At 41.0% G+C, this 15,955-nt stretch overlaps 1 protein-coding gene across 1 annotated transcript; it reads left to right on the top strand.

The window, feature by feature from the left end:
• The first annotated feature begins 403 nt into the window (after positions 1-403).
• On the top strand, positions 404-15,586 carry mchr2a (melanin concentrating hormone receptor 2a). Its single transcript, XM_052147657.1, has 5 exons — positions 404-609; positions 1,340-1,549; positions 7,080-7,274; positions 8,000-8,119; positions 13,995-15,586. The coding sequence occupies exons 1-5, from the start codon at positions 404-406 to the stop codon at positions 14,302-14,304; spliced, it is 1,041 nt and encodes a 346-aa protein (XP_052003617.1). The 3' UTR covers positions 14,305-15,586.
• Positions 15,587-15,955: the final 369 nt, after the last annotated feature.

The raw sequence follows: 15,955 nt of genomic DNA, 5'->3' as shown, positions 1-15,955 counted from the left end.
TCCCCCTATCTTTTTCTTTATGCAGCATCTTGCGTGATGTCTATACAAATGGCCATAACGCACGGGTCTGTTCTGTTTCCACTTTAGTGCAAATGTAAACAAAGTTATCCGTACTAATTTAGAACTGTGTGTTTAGCGGTTAAACGTATGGAATGTTAAAATACTGTGAGATAAGAGCTTGCGATATCCTTGCTAATAATATCGATTTGGAGTGCGTCATGGACGGTTCGCAAGAGGGTGCGCGCACTGGCATGAGTGAATACACCAGTGCGCATTGTCTTCTATGAAGAGGATGCTGAAACCTTCATCGATTTCAATGGACATGCAAGGACCAGTGATGTTACCGCATCTCGACACGCAAATAACGTGCTAAATAAGTTCTTTTGTAAACCCATTTGCAGCCATGGTGGAGTCTGAACCTGTTGTTTGGAACTTTACTCTCAAATTAGATAATGGCTCGCGCGCTAATGAGACAGTACCGGGATACCCAGTTGATGAGTATTATAACATTGTTCACGTCACTGAAACCAAAATCCTTCCAGCATTTATTGGATTTCTCTGCTCCACCGGGCTTGTTGGTAATATTCTTGTTTTGGTGACTATTTTAAGGTAGGTTTATAGTTTTATTGGAAAGGACTAGTATCTTGCCTTTCTACTTTTTTAAATGTGATTTTTTTTTTTTGTTTATGAAATTATTTTAAATATATTTCACTTTGGGTTCAATCGTTATTGATGGCATTGTTGATTTATTTTAATATGGATATTGGTTATGGTTATTTAATGGAAAAAAAAACACTGGTTAGGTTTTTATTAGCCACCAATTTTGCATGAAATCTGTTGTATTACCAAAAATGTCATTTGAATCAATTGAAAAATAAAGCTTTATTTAGTAATTTACTTACTGCATATCAGTTTACTTCCCACTGTCTATGTGTGCATTCAATGAGCATAGAAATGCAGAACTCTTTAATACTGAGAATTTAAAACTGATACAGTAGCAATTAATTTTGCCTCACCACTTTGACATTTAAAATAAACCACATGCCAGTCAGCCACACCAATCTATTGAGGTTGAGACAGATCGATTTATAAACCACATCATTGGAAATGACTGACAAAAGTGTCCTTGGAGGATTTTGAGTGCTCATATAGAACACACTGTCCAGGATGCTCTAATGAAATAACAATAATTTAATATCAGACTGCTGTCAGTCCCAAGAGGTTAAGTAACTCTGTGTATTGTTGTTTGCAGCCTGTCAATTTTCCCCCTTCACATCTCCAGATTATTTCTTGATCAACATCTGATTGCAAATTAAGATATTTCTTGTCTTTGATACAGGTCAGCCAAAAAGACAGTGCCAGATGTGTATGTGGGTAACTTGGCTGTGGCCGACCTGGTCCATGTGACCGTCATGCCATTTTTGATTCACCAGTGGGCACGTGGAGGGCACTGGGTCTTTGGCAGTACTCTCTGCACAATCATCACGTCTCTCGATAACTGCAACCAGGTGGCATGCGCTGCAGTCATGACCGCTATGAGTCTGGACAGGTTTGTAATCAGTAAAACAATTATGCCATTTGGGGATGGTGGCTCAATGGGGCCAGTAAAACAGAACTATCCTGCATCAAACCAGTGGACAGCAAATCCTTCCAATTCTGAGGAACCCTATCATAAAACCTCTACTCTAAATTGTGGGGTATCTGTGCTGCACTACATAACCAGATGCAGTAACTATGCCAACAATGATGGCTTTGAAGTTTTTGATTGTCCAAAAAAGTGGATTATAAAATATTCTCACTCCATTTTCCTCTTTAATATGATCACAGTTGAGACAAACACAGTACAAGACACTCCACATGATGAATCGATAGTCTGATAGACCTGATTTATTACTCAAAATATGTGGTTACAGCTTTTTATCTTTGCAGAAACTACAGAACTAGGTACAGTTAAAGAAAGATAAATCTTTTTTTAATCATAACAAACAATGGGCCATGTTTATGAAAATGCTTTTCAAGTAATATTTGAGGGGATGTAATTGGATAAGCAGATTATGCATGGTTGACGGAGCCGGGGGAGGCTCAGGAGGCAGAGCTGAGGAAGGCTTCGGAGGCGGAGGCGAGGGAGGCTCTGGAGGCAGAGCCGAGGGAGGTTGTGGCGCCGTAGGAGGTTCTAGAGGCGGAGGCCTGGAGGGCTCTGGAGGTGGAGCCGTAGGTAGGCTCAGGAGGCAGAGCAGAGGGAGGCTCGAGAGGCGGAGCAGAGGGAGGCTCGAGAGGCAGAGCAGAGGGAGGCTCGAGAGGCAGAGCAGAGGGAGGCTCGGGAGGTGGAGCCGTAGGAGACTGGGGGACGGAGCCCTGGAAAGCTCAGGAGGCGGAGCCCTGGGTGGCTCGACAAACTTGAGAGGCGGAGCCCCGGGTGGCTCGAGAGGCGGAGCCCTGGGTGGCTCGAGAGACTCACGAGGAGGAGCCATGGGAGGCTCGAGAGACTTGAGAGGCGGAGCCCTGGGAGGCACGAGAGGCGGAGCCCTGTGTGGCTCGAGAGACTCGAGAGGAGGAGCCCAGGGAGGCTCGAGAGGCGGAGCCCTGGGAGGCTCGAGAGGCGGAGCTCTGGGAGGCTCGAGAGGCGGAGCCCTGGAAAGCTCAGGAGGCGGAGCCCTGGGTGGCTCGAGAGACTTGAGAGGCGGAGCCCGGCTGGCTCAAGAGACTCGAGAGGCGGAGCCCTGAGTGGCTCAAGAGGCAGAGCCCTGGGTGGCTCGAGAGACTTGAGAGGAGGAGCCCTGGGAGGCTCGAGAGACTTGAGAGGCGGAGCCCTGGAAGACTCGAGAGACTTGAGAGGCAGAGCCCTGGAAGACTCGGGAGGAGGAGCCCTGGAGGTTGAGACTCGAGAGGAGCCCTTGAGACTGGCAGGAGCCCTGGAAGACTCGGGAGGAGCCTGGAAGGCTCGAGAGGCGAGCCCTGGAAGGCTCGGGAGACTCGAGAGGCGGAGCCCTGGGAGACTCGAGAGGCGGAGCCCTCGGAGACTCGAGAGGCGGAGCCCTGGAAGACTCGAGAGACTTGAGAGGCGGAGCCCTGGGAGGCTCAGGAGGAGGAGCCCTGGAAGGCTCGGGAGGAGGAGCCCTGGAAGACTTGAGAGGCGGAGCCCTGGAAGGCTCGGGAGACTCGAGAGGCGGAGCCCTGGGAGACTCGAGAGGCGGAGCCCTGGGAGACTCGAGAGACTTGAGAGGCGGAGCCCTGGGAGGCTCAGGAGGAGGAGCCCTGGAAGGCTCGGGAGGAGGAGCCCTGGAAGACTCGGGAGACTTGGGAGGCAGAGCCCTGGAAGGCTCAGGAGGAGGAGCCCTGGAAGACTCAAAAGACTTGAGAGGCGGAGCCCTGGAAGGCTCGAGGGGTGCTGGCTCTTGGACGGTCATGGCTGCTGGCGCTGTCTCTGGGACGGTCGAGGCTACTGGCGCTGGCTGTTTGGCAGAGGTAGGCAGAAGCTGGAGGGCAGAGGCCTTTCCTTTTCTCCTCCTCCTCCGGGCGGACGAGGCTGGCAACGCTGGCTCGCTGACCGTGGCTGGTGTGGGCTCAGGCTCGTTGACCGTGGCAGGCGTGGGCTCAGGCTCGCTGACCGTGGCAGGCGTGGGCTCAGGCTCGCTGACCGTGGCAGGCGTGGGCGCTGGCTCGCTGACCGTGGCAGGCGTGGGCGCTGGCTCGCTGACCGTGGCAGGCGTGGGCGCTGGCTCGCTGACCGTGGCAGGCGTGGGCGCTGGCTCGCTGACCGTGGCAGGCGTGGGCGCTGGCTCGCTGACCGTGGCAGGCGTGGGCTTTGGCTCGAAAGCCGGAATCAAGAGGGGTGGTTCCTCGGCAGCGAGTTTCTCTACCACGAGACTCACATACTCCCTCCATGTGTGTTCTCCGGGTTCCGGCGCTTCCCTCCGCCGGCATGATGGTAACCCGATCCAGTAGATGGATTTCAAGGAAGCGTCGCCGAACCCGGTGTAGATGGCGACAGTGGAGAAGAGATGTGAGTACCAGTGAATGGTCAACTCTGCCTGGGCCAGTTCGGTAAAAACCGCTGCTAGATCCATTTTTGGGTCGGTCTTTCTGTTATGAGTGTAGGTGAGCAAGAAGGCAGACGAGGGGCGAGGATCTAAACGCAGCAAGACTTTATTTAAATAAAAGGGAACACGAAAACACGAACAAAGGAAACATCCACAATGGGAGAAAGTAAAACAAAAACACGGAAGGTATATGAAGAGTTAACAGGCGGTGTAAACATCGACGGGAAACACGGAAAACAGGTATCCACATACATCAAAGACCGACAGGGGAATGGAGAAACAAACAGGGTTTAAATACACAGACACACTAATGACTAAACGACATACAGGTGAGAACAATGAAGTGCATGAGCAGTGATGAAGGCAGGGAACTATGGGAAATGTAGTGCATGACAATAGACAAGTGAAACACGGGGCGGACAACAAGGAATACATGACATGGAACGTGATCAGTGAAACAGAAAACACGGGACAGGCAACAAGGGATCGTGACACTCTCTCAGTAACTATAAGGTATTGAGTCAAAAGTCCAGTTGCAAACATGCATGCTTTCTCTAACAATATTTTTGAATGTTCGTTTCGAATACCTAAACTTTTGTAAATTCAAATTTTTGTGAATTCTATTCTTCAAAATCTTCCTCTGAAATTCCAGTGTCATCATATTTTTGTAATCGTTATTGGGTAAACAAGGGAACAAAATATCATGCTGGAATAAAATAATCATACAATGAAGTTAGATTTTAATTAAAAGATTGAATAATAATAATAATAACAATAATAACACTTGTATAGCACCTTAACATAAAATGCAGCTCAAAGTGCTTCACAATTGGAAGTATAAAAACATAGAATTCAACATTTCAGAGAAAGTACAAAAATAATAATAATACTTGCAATAAAAATGAAACGGCACAAAGATAGTTAAATAAAGAAATGAAACAAATTAAAACAAATCTAAAACAAATTATAATATAATGATAATCAATAAAAAACATGAAATATATTAATCAAAAGCTAATTTAAAATGATGTCTTCAAATGCTTTTTAAAAATGTAAATGCTTTGTGCTTGTCTAATTTCAATTTGTAAGCATTCCAGATTTTTGGCGCATAGTGGCTAAAAGCACCATCACCAGATCTCTTAATATTTACATTAGAGTATGTAAGAAATTCTGCATTGGAAGACCTCAGACTCTGAGCAGAAATGTATGACGGTGCTAAAGCATTAAATGTTTTAAAAACCATTAATAGAACCTTAAAAATCAATCATGTATTTACAGGTTACCAGTGTAAATTAACTGGTGTAATGTGGTCTCTCCTCCTGGATCTTGTAAGCACTCTAGCTGCCGCATTCTACACCAGTTAAAGTCTAATTAAAATTCAAACAAGCTTTATTGGCATGACTGTTATACAATATTGAGCAGTCTATCAGTGCATTACAATAGTCGATGCGAGAAAAAATAAAAGCATGAATCAATATTTTCACATCATCATGTGAAAGAAAGTTTAGAATTTGTGCAATATTTCTATGATAAAAACAGGTCTTAGTAACATACAGCTCTGTTAAAATATGAAGAGACCACTGCAAACATTTTTGTTTTATTCTATAAAGTACTGACAACATTTCTCCCAAATTCCAAATTAAAATATTGTCATTTAGAGCATTTATTTGCAGAAAATGACAACTGGTCAAAATAACAAAAAGATTCAGATCTTGAATAATGCAAAGAAAACAAGTTCATATTAATTTTTTAACAACACAATACTAATGTTTTAACTTAGGAAGAGTTCAGAAATCAATATTTGTTGGAATAACCCTGATTTTCAATCACAGAAATATATATATATATTTAATTGAAAAATATATGAGATATATTCACTGCAGTTTTATCTGAATGCAGCTGGACTGTTTTCTGATTCTGGTCTCCATGACAAGCATTATAAAATAGTGGAAAATGAGTTCAGCCTCAACTCAGGGTGTAAAGCCGGTTTGTGAATATGTAGCCTATTTGTACTAGTGACCACGGTTCAAATCTGCATTTTGTCCCACTCTTTTTGCTATCTGATTTCCTTTTCCCACTCTTAATATTTGTAAATACGACATTTAATTACTTTTAAATAATTTGTTACACATAATTGTATTTTACCACTAATTTAGATCGTGAAATTAAACATTTCTTGTTCTATGTTTTTTCCAGTTAGCTTACATTTGGCAAGCTGTCTGCTACAGAATTACTGAACCACAATATTACAAAATAGTTTACATTTACAAACCTTAAAATCTAATATGACCACCAACAATCATGATGGAAAAACCATTGTGTTGTGAGCGGTTACCCCCTGTGGACACAATTTCACAGGTGAACACAATTGATCATTACACCGCGGCTTTTGTAGATCAGTGGTTAGATGGATCGATCAGACATCTGCATTTTTTCACTTTTCTTGGTGCAAATGGCTTTCTTTTCTGGATTTAAACAGGATTTAAATAGTATTTTAAGACTTACCAACTTAAAACTAATAAAAAAACTTAATTATTATTCCTTTGAATAATGTTCTTCACACATAGGCTATGAATATACAGTAACTATTACAGGCTTACATGTAAAAGGGTTATTGCTTGCTTTATGCTTCTTTAGGTTTGGAGAGTCTTTATGATGTATCTAACTAGCCCTTATTTTTCCATGCAATTTGACCTTAATGTTGTTTGGGCATCTTCAAGATGTTGCAGTTTGCAGAAGACCATGTCTTGTCTGTGTTTCCTTATCTCCTGATTCAAGGAGGATTATGTTGGATTTGAGGAGATAAACTTAGTTAATTAAGGCCTTAAAGTGAAGTGCATGTGAGAGATAGATAGATAGATAGATAGATAGATAGATAGATAGATAGATAGATAGATAGATAGATAGATAGATAGATAGATAGATAGATAGATAGATAGATAGATAGATAGATAGATAGATAGATAGATAGATAGATAGATTGATTGATTGATTGAATTAAATTATTTGTACCTGTGTTAATTCATTTATTTACTTCAGATACCTGGCCCTTGTTCATCCATTTCGACTGTTGAGCCTCAGGACCAGATCCAGAACGATTCGTATTAACCTCTTTATGTGGGCGGCCTCATTCTTCATGGTTCTACCAGCCTGGATCCACTCCAAAGTGATCCGCTTTAGGGATGGGCTGGAGAGCTGCTCCCTTAACCTGGTCTCTCCTAAAGAGGTGCTCTGGTAATTTGTTCTGCCTTACTTGTGCATGTGTTTTGATCATTATTCATTTTCTTATCAACTCTTCTTTGTATTGTCTATAGTCCTGCTTTGACGTCAAATCACTATCTGACTCATGTCCTTGTCGCTCTATTGTGACAATATATTCTATTGAAAAGCGTTTTTAGAATTGCACACTTAGTCTACTTTTAAAAGAAGTTAGTGCAATTAACCATTGTGGAAGATACAGTAGGTGTTTAATTTAATAACAGTAAATGCAGTAGGACTACATTACACCTCAGTTTACCCCTGCCCAGAAAATGTGCACTCAAAATTTTTATTAAGAGTTATTTTTTAACCCAAAATGCTGAATTGAGACTGCTGAGTCATTTATTTGGGTTGTTTTCACAGTGTTGGGTAGTTTTTATCCAAGCTGGGTAAGTGGCTGGGTCATTGTCCCTGTCAGTAGAACCCCATCAAAAAACAACCCAAACTTCTGTGTTAAAATGTGTAACCCAACATATTTTCTGACCAATATTTACCCAGCGCTTGGTTGCTAAATTTGTAATTTTTAACCCAGCCAATTTTAAAGTGTGTAATATCTATTACTGTTCTATAATTAACATAAAAAATGGAGTGAAACATGGAGAACAAGATATAGAGGGGTTAAAATGTTTTAATTTTATGATCTTTTATTCTCACCCAGATGACTGACAGTATACATTTACCAAGCCCTTGTGTCTCTACAGGTACACACTCTACCAGACTGTGACCTCCTTCTTCCTGCCATTACCTTTGATCCTCACCTGCTATATGTTGATTCTCTGCTACACCTGGAGAATGTACCGCAAGAACAAAAAGGCTCACAGGTGAATTTACCTTAAATCTTGCCAGTATACATCCCAAAAGTACCGAAAACCCTGGAAAAAGAAGAAGAAGAATCCTTCAATAAGGTCAATAACAATAGGATCTAAGCACATTCAGTGCAGGGAAAATAATGAGTCAACACTCGTTATTAGCACTCGCTGAGAAGTTACATCTCATGACTTGACTGCAAATGCTACATCCAAAAACACTGGTAATCCCCACTATAATAGGGCCTTTTAACAGAGACATGAATGTTTATTCCTGGAAAGCATGGCACAGTTCTACGCACTGCTTGTACACTTAAAAACCCTGGTGTGTCTGTGTGTTATTGTTTTTAAAAAATGAGGTATCATAAAAATATATTTAGTACAACCTTGAAGACTCACATACTGAATATTCCAAAAGACAAAATAGTAACTTAATTCAAACAAAATATCCAGTTCAAAGGGTTGAATTCCCTTGCTTCTCAAAGGATTATTTCACCAAAAAATGAAAATTCGGTCATTGTTTAATCACCCCTCTTGTTATAGCTCCATATGATTTTCTTTCTTTTTCGTAACACAAAGGGAGAAATTGTGAAGAAAAGAAATGTGCTCAGTGATGTCACACAATGGCAGTTTATGGTGACCATTTCTTCAAGCTTCAGAAGGACACAAAAGTGTAATTTAGAAGTCTCACAAATAATCATATGTGACTCATGCCTTGTTCTGAAGGAATACGATAAGGTTTTGTGAGAAACAAACCGAAATCTGATGTATTATTAAGTGAACCTCCTTCTCCTGTGTGCGCTCATGAGACTGTATGAGAGCTTTAGAGCTACTGGCACGACAGCAAACCCTTTAATATGGCATGTTGCTTTCTCTGTGATTAATGACTGTTTGTGGAATAATTGTTCATGAGTCCCTGCTTTGTCCTGATCTGTAAAGCTGCCCACTTTCTTAAGAAAAATACTGTACATTCTTTGGTTTCCCAGCATCTTCTGCACATTTGAGTTCTTCCCAACAGTGGCTATATGATATAGACATCCAGCTTTTGACACTTAGGACAATTGATGGACACATACACAACTATTACAAAAGGCGAAAACATTCATTGATGCTCAAGAAGGCAACACAAGAACCAATGGGGATGCAAACTTTTGAACAGGATGATTTGTATAAGTTACAGTACATTTTATGTAATGTAGCTTTTTAAAGGGAAGTACTACTTAAAATAAATAATCTTTTATCTCTTATATTTGCAAACATTCTGAAAAGGGTGGGAAAACGTATATGCCTAAAACAAAACGGGTTCTTCTGCTATATACACTCACCTAAAGGATTATTAGGAACACCTGTTCAATTTCTCATTAATGCAATTATCTAATCAACCAATCACATGGCAGTTGCATTTAGGGGTGTGGTCCTGGTCAAGACAATCTCCTGAACTCCAAACTGAATGTCAGAATGGGAAAGAAAAGTGATTTAAGCAATTTTGAGCGTGGCATGGTTGTTGGTGCCAGACGGGCCGGTCTGAGTATTTCACAATCTGCTCAGTTACTGGGATTTTCATGCACAACCATTTCTAGGGTTTACAAAGAATGGTGTGAAAAGGGAAAAACATCCAGTATGCGGCAGTCCTGTGGGCAAAAATGCCTTGTTGATGCTAGGGGTCAGAGGAGAATGGGCCGACTGATTCAAGCTGATAGAAGAGCAACTTTGCCTGAAATAACCACTCGTTACAACCGAGGTATGCAGCAAAGCATTTGTGAAGCCACAACACGCACAACCTTGAGGCGGATGGGCTACAACAGCAGAAGACCCCACCGGGTACCACTCATCTCCACCACAAATAGGAAAAAGAGGCTACAATTTGCAAGAGCTCACCAAAATTGGACAGTTGAAGACTGGAAAAATGTTGCCTGGTCTGATGAGTCTCGATTTCTGTTGAGACATTCAGATGGTAGAGTCAGAATTTGTCATAAACAGAATGAGAACATGGATCCATCATGCCTCGTTACCACTGTGCAGGCTGGTGGTGGTGGTGTAATGGTGTGGGGGATGTTTTCTTGGCACACTTTAGGCTTCTTAGTGCCAATTGGGCATCGTTTAAATGCCACGGCCTACCTGAGCATTGTTTCTGACCATGTCCATCCCTTTATGGCCACCATGTACCCATCCTCTGCTGGCTACTTCCAGCAGGATAATGCACCATGTCACAAAGCTCAAATCATTTCAAATTGGTTTCTTGAACATGACAATGAGTTCACTGTACTAAAATGGCCCCCACAGTCACCAGATCTCAACCCAATAGAGCATCTTTGGATGGAATGGGAGCTTCGTGCCCTGGATGTGCATCCCACAAATCTCCATCAACTGCAAGATGCTATCCTATCAATATGGGCCAACATTTCTAAAGAATGCTTTCAGCACCTTGTTGAATCAATGCCACGTAGAATTAAGGCAGTTCTGAAGGTGAAATGGGGTCAAACACAGTATTAGTATGGTGTTCCTAATAATCCTTTAGGTGAGTGTATATAGTTTGTGAAAATGTATATTTTATATTTTATTTAGTTTTTCACTATTTAACCACATTTTAGCATTTTTTAATTTACAAATTCTGTCCATACGTAGCCTATTCTATCCATATGATGTCATATTGCATGTGTAATTATGAGTAGACTTGTCATGTCAGGTACACATTTGACCACAAAATTCACAACACTGGAACCTAAAATTAGAGTCAAGTGACGCAATGCATGGATTGGACGTGTGCTCTGTGAACTTTGCTAGTTTTCACACTTTTGATGATATAAACCAGTGAGATTTCATACACTCTGTCCCATAACTGTTCTAGGAGGATAATATGTCAAAGAATTCAAATTCCTCAGGCTCTGCAGCCATTAAAATACACTTACGTGCTCAAGCTGACACCCCTGAGCAGGCCGCGAGCCAGGGAGTCAATTTAGTTGGGGAAATGCAGTGAGAGATGTTGAACATGTTGGCAGTGCTGACGAAGGTCGTTGCTGACTTGAAGGTTCTTGCTGTGATACGTCGATTGATCACCACCATGGAAGCAATTTACTGATGTGGTTACAAGAGTGGGTGATGTTGAGAAACGGATCAATTATCTGGAGTCATCGGAGAGGGAATTACAGTATCTGCTAATCCGCTAGGTACCAAGGTGGATTTGGAGCTTGTCTGGGAGAAGTTGGAGGACATGGAGAACCGTAGCCAGTGGAATAACGTCTGTATTGTCAGAATTCCAGAGGGCGAAGAGGGACAGGATATGATCAAATTCCTGAATGGTCTCTTTCTGTATCTGCTCGATATAGTAGGCCATTAGCTGGAAATCGAGCAAGCTCACAGGGTTCCGGCTCTGCGATTCGCTGAGGGAGGCAGGCCCCTATAAATTCTTGCAAAATTTCTGAGATCATCCGATAAAGTTCTTGTGTAATGCGAGGCTAGGAGTAAAGGACTGCTTTCTTGGAAGAACCACAGCCTTTTCTTGTTCCCAGACTTTGTGAATTCGACAAGAGAGAAATGTGATCTATTCAAGGAATGCAAGAAACTTTTACATTTTACGGAAAGTCACTTTTGCACTAATATTCCTGGCCAAATAGAGAAGAGATGCTAAGGATGCCCGTAAAACATTCACTTGTCCACTGCAAGCGATGCCCTTCATAAGTCAATGGAGTGAGTAAGTTATATTGTGGTACTCAAGTTGCAGCCAAGTGGACCAGCTCAATGAACATTTACTTGACTGTCGCCTTTTTTTTTCTTTTTGTGCTGGTTCCGCCTTGCGGCTGGAATATATTTTGTGGAGTAACACACCTTCGGGACAGTTTTGTGGATGAATCTGCATGCTCTTCATGCTTACTCCACCTATTGGGTGGAGTTTGTTTTGTGGAGTATTTCTTACAAGACATTCAAGTGATTAGGTCATTTGTTGCTCTCATGTTGCAGCCGAGTGGACTGGCTCACTGAACATTTGTTTGACTGTTCGAGGAAACTGAGCAGTGTTTGATTTTTTTTTGCTGGTTCCACCTGTTGGCTGGAGTTTGTTTTGTGGAGTAACACACCTTAGGGACAGGTTTGTGGATGAATCTACACACTCTTTGTGTTTATTCCATCTATTGGTTAGAGTTTGTTTTATAGATTGTCTTTTGTCATGTAATTCTGTCTCAAAAAATTTGTATAAAAACAAATTTTGACTTGAGTAATCTGACAGTAAAGTTGTTGCGGGTCTCTCGTATGCGTACATGGACTGTTTGAGTTTTGAGGGATGGATGCCAGTTGCTGGTGTGATAAGGTTATGTATGGTGTTAAAAATGCCAGTGTGAACACCAAGCGAACCAGGACTAAATGTATCATTTTCTTTTTTGGTCCGGACCAAGAGGACCAAGAGAACCGAACTACAAGTGTGAGCACACCCTTAATCGAACCAAACCTGCCAAGTGTGAACACACTTGTGTATATGCCTAAAACACTTTCAGTGCTTGGGCCCTAATAATAATCCTTAGAAGAACAATAGGGCATCTGCACTTTCAGTGCTTGTGCCCTGATTACCCATTTTGCAGAGTTACATATAGTGTTAGGTGTAATCTAATTTCAAAGTAAAAATTACTGTATAATCTAATTGCTTTTTAGTACAAAAAGTAGTGTAGAAATTACATTTCAAATGTTTGTAATCAGATTACTGTTACAATAAATGTACTTAATTACTTTTATTATTTGGGTTACACATTTCAAAAATAAGATATTCTATATGTAGAATTAATTTAAAACATGAATTACGTAAATTACGTACATCTGTTTCCATTTTGTGACAGCTGAAGGGCATGTGCCCCCTAAAGGTGCATACACACTGCCAGCGACTTTGTCGCTGCAGGTCGCCAGTGGATGGCGGTGAAGTCGCTAGTGGGTGTTCCCACTACTGGTTGCCTAGTAACGTTTATAAATGACATTCACGGATGTCATTCCATTGCTGTTGACAGCGAATCTCTTTTCTTGACACTAAAAACAAACATTTTGGAGGGAAAAGACTAAATATAAATGGAATCAGTACATAAAATGCTTTATATTAAAGATGAATGAGAAACCAGGCGTGCTGTTTGCCATAGCGGCTGTTTATCTGTGGCGAAAATGCAAATGCCGGTCTGTCTGGGTCTATAAAATCCCCACGATCTCAGATACACATTTCCACGCAGTATTTTTCTTAAAAATGTACCTTGTACGTGGGAAGAGGCATATCATAGAGCACTGGAAAATTTCTAACAGCAAGAATTAGCCTTTCATCCATCTTTCCGTTACTGCAGGAGCTGAGAGAGAGAGAGAGCGAGAGAAGGATCACGTGAGCTCTCCCGTCTTCTCTCCTATTGGCTGTCGCTTCCGTTAGTCGCTCTTCATTTGAATAAAGTTGAACTTGTCTCAACTTTGTCGCATCGCTGGACACGCCCACATCTAGTCGCCAACGGTCGCGACAGGTCGTGTTGCCAGAAGTCGCTGTGCTCTCATTGAAAATTAATGGTATGGAGTCGCTGTCGTGCGCGATGTCGCTGGCAGTGTGTACGCACCTTAAAGAGTCAATTAACAGGGAGCAAATATCTGTTCTTTAAAATGTTTTAGAAAGTAACTTAAAAGTAATTTGTAATGTGATTTCTTTTTTGATGTTGTAATCATTCAATTCAATAATCTGATTTACCAATACCAATTTTAGAGTAGAGATTAGTAATTTGTATTAAACTACTTTGTTGAGTATTTTACCCAATTTTGATTGTACATTAAAAAAAATTTGGTTAAAATTAAGAAATTATAATAATTTTTACTTTGTCAAAGTTTGTAATGGATTGAGTGTTTAGGCAACATTAAAAATGACTATCTGCATACTTTCTCTCAGGTATAATACTAGCCTACCACGGGAGCGTGTGGTCCGCCTCACTAAAATGGTCCTGGTTCTGGTAGCAGTTTTCCTGGTTAGTGTTGGACCCTACCATGTGCTGCAGCTTGTTAACCTCAGAGTACATCGGCCCTCGTTAGCATACCACACCTGCTACTACCTGTCTGTGTGCCTGAGCTATGCTGCCAGCAGCATAAATCCCTTCATCTACGTTCTGCTCAGTGGACACTTCCGACATAGGCTGGTCTGTCGGGACACACCCAGCATGCCGAGTGTGGAACGGGAGATCCAGCCCCGCTCCAGTTTTTAATCCCAGTTCACACTGAAATAAAATCAACACTGTAAAATATAACAGATGAAAAAAATGCACAACCCTTTGTTGGTCTTATGCAACATGCTATTGCATTGGGAGAGAGAACTAATTGTTCTCTTAAGCAATTTTAAAGAATTGCTGGGAGGGTTTTCATAAAACAAGCATGGGATGTTTAATGTGTGCATGTTTGCATGTCTTGCACTTTTTAAAGGGAACATTTGTTGTAAACGCTATACTGTTATTTTATTTATTGTTTATTATGGAATTTTGGCGCCCTCTACTGTTTCATTTTTGTAATATTTTAAGAAGCTTAAGTTTGTGTTACAGTTTAGTTTATTGAAATTCAGTTCATGTTTGAAGGGGCATTTGGCGATAAGCGTTGAGAGAATAAGCATTAAGAAAGATGAAAATAAAAGTGATAAAGGAGCAGAGTCTCAAATTTTAAGACAACATTGAATTCTGAAAGCATAGTTCTGGCTTCAAATCAAGTTAAGCTCAGTTGACAGCATTTGTGGCATAATGTTGATAATGCTACAAAATTATGTAAATTTAGCTCAAATTGTATTAAACCTGGAACATTCCTTTAAAAGGGATAGTTCACCCAAAAATGTATTTTCTCTCATCACTTACTCACCTATGCCATGTATGACTTTCTGTATTCTGCTGAACACAAACAAAGATTTTTAGAAGAATTTTTAGCTCTGTAGGTCCTCACAATGCAAGTGAATGGATACCAAAATTTAAATCTCCAAAATGCACATAAAGGCAGCAGAAATGTAATCCATAATACTCCAGTGGTGAAATTTATATCTTCTGAAGCAATATGTTAGGTGTGGGCAAGAAGGAGTTTAATATTTAAAGGTGCACTCAGTAACGTTTTGTTTGTGTCATCTTGGACTTACAGTGACAACTAGTGTGGATGCAGCATCATTAAAATCAATAGTTTTCAGTTACAGATGCCATTGTAGAAATTCACTATTCATAATCAGCCATGATTAATTTAATGAAAGTGTCCAAGAACAAGACGGTTACTGAGATTAAGCAAGTAGAAATCAGCTGGTCATGCGATTCTAAAATGGTAGCCCCCATGAGGGTACCCCTCCCCATGTAGAATAAAATAGTTTTAATAAGGTTACTGATATCTCATGTGAGCGGTCATGATTGTATACATGTTTCAAAAAGACCAACAGAGCTAAGATATTATTTTAAAATGAATTGATGCTTTGTAGCATTATCAAATATTTCAAAATTAACAGATTCATGACTATTTTAAAAGAAAACTTGCCACACACAGAGTATATTTGATCCCTATACAAAGATGGCTTTGCAATTTTATAATATGTATTGAGGCATGTTCAATATGTGTTGAGGTGTGTACAATATGTGTTGAGCATATTGTACCATAAGTATTATTTTTCACCTTAAATTGAGTGCATTACATGCTACAGAGTACAGAATGCATGTCTGCACCACCTCATATGTTCAAATACTTTTCAATCTGTTTAAATGTCAACACAGCCTGTTGTGACCATGCATTTCAATAATGCTATTCAATACAGTAATAAAAGTCACAAACATTTATACTATAGCTATGTCAGTGATTCCAGTGCAGCAATAGAGATTCTACCAGAGCTGCAGTGTATTTCTC

Source organism: Xyrauchen texanus, chromosome 17, assembly GCF_025860055.1.
Source record: "Xyrauchen texanus isolate HMW12.3.18 chromosome 17, RBS_HiC_50CHRs, whole genome shotgun sequence".
NCBI lineage: Eukaryota > Metazoa > Chordata > Actinopteri > Cypriniformes > Catostomidae > Xyrauchen > Xyrauchen texanus.
Note: the sequence above shows the minus strand (reverse complement) of the source record. Positions and strands in the feature narration are given on the sequence as shown.

Excerpts from the sequence above, each read along its gene's own strand:
- mchr2a (XM_052147657.1), top strand. The coding sequence starts at position 404 with ATGGTGGAGTCTGAACCTGTTGTTTGGAACTTTACTCTCAAATTAGAT. Across the intron at positions 610-1,339 it reads GTTTTGGTGACTATTTTAAG|GTCAGCCAAAAAGACAGTGC; the intron begins GTAGGTTTATAG and ends TCTTTGATACAG. Across the intron at positions 7,275-7,999 it reads TCTCCTAAAGAGGTGCTCTG|GTACACACTCTACCAGACTG; the intron begins GTAATTTGTTCT and ends GTGTCTCTACAG.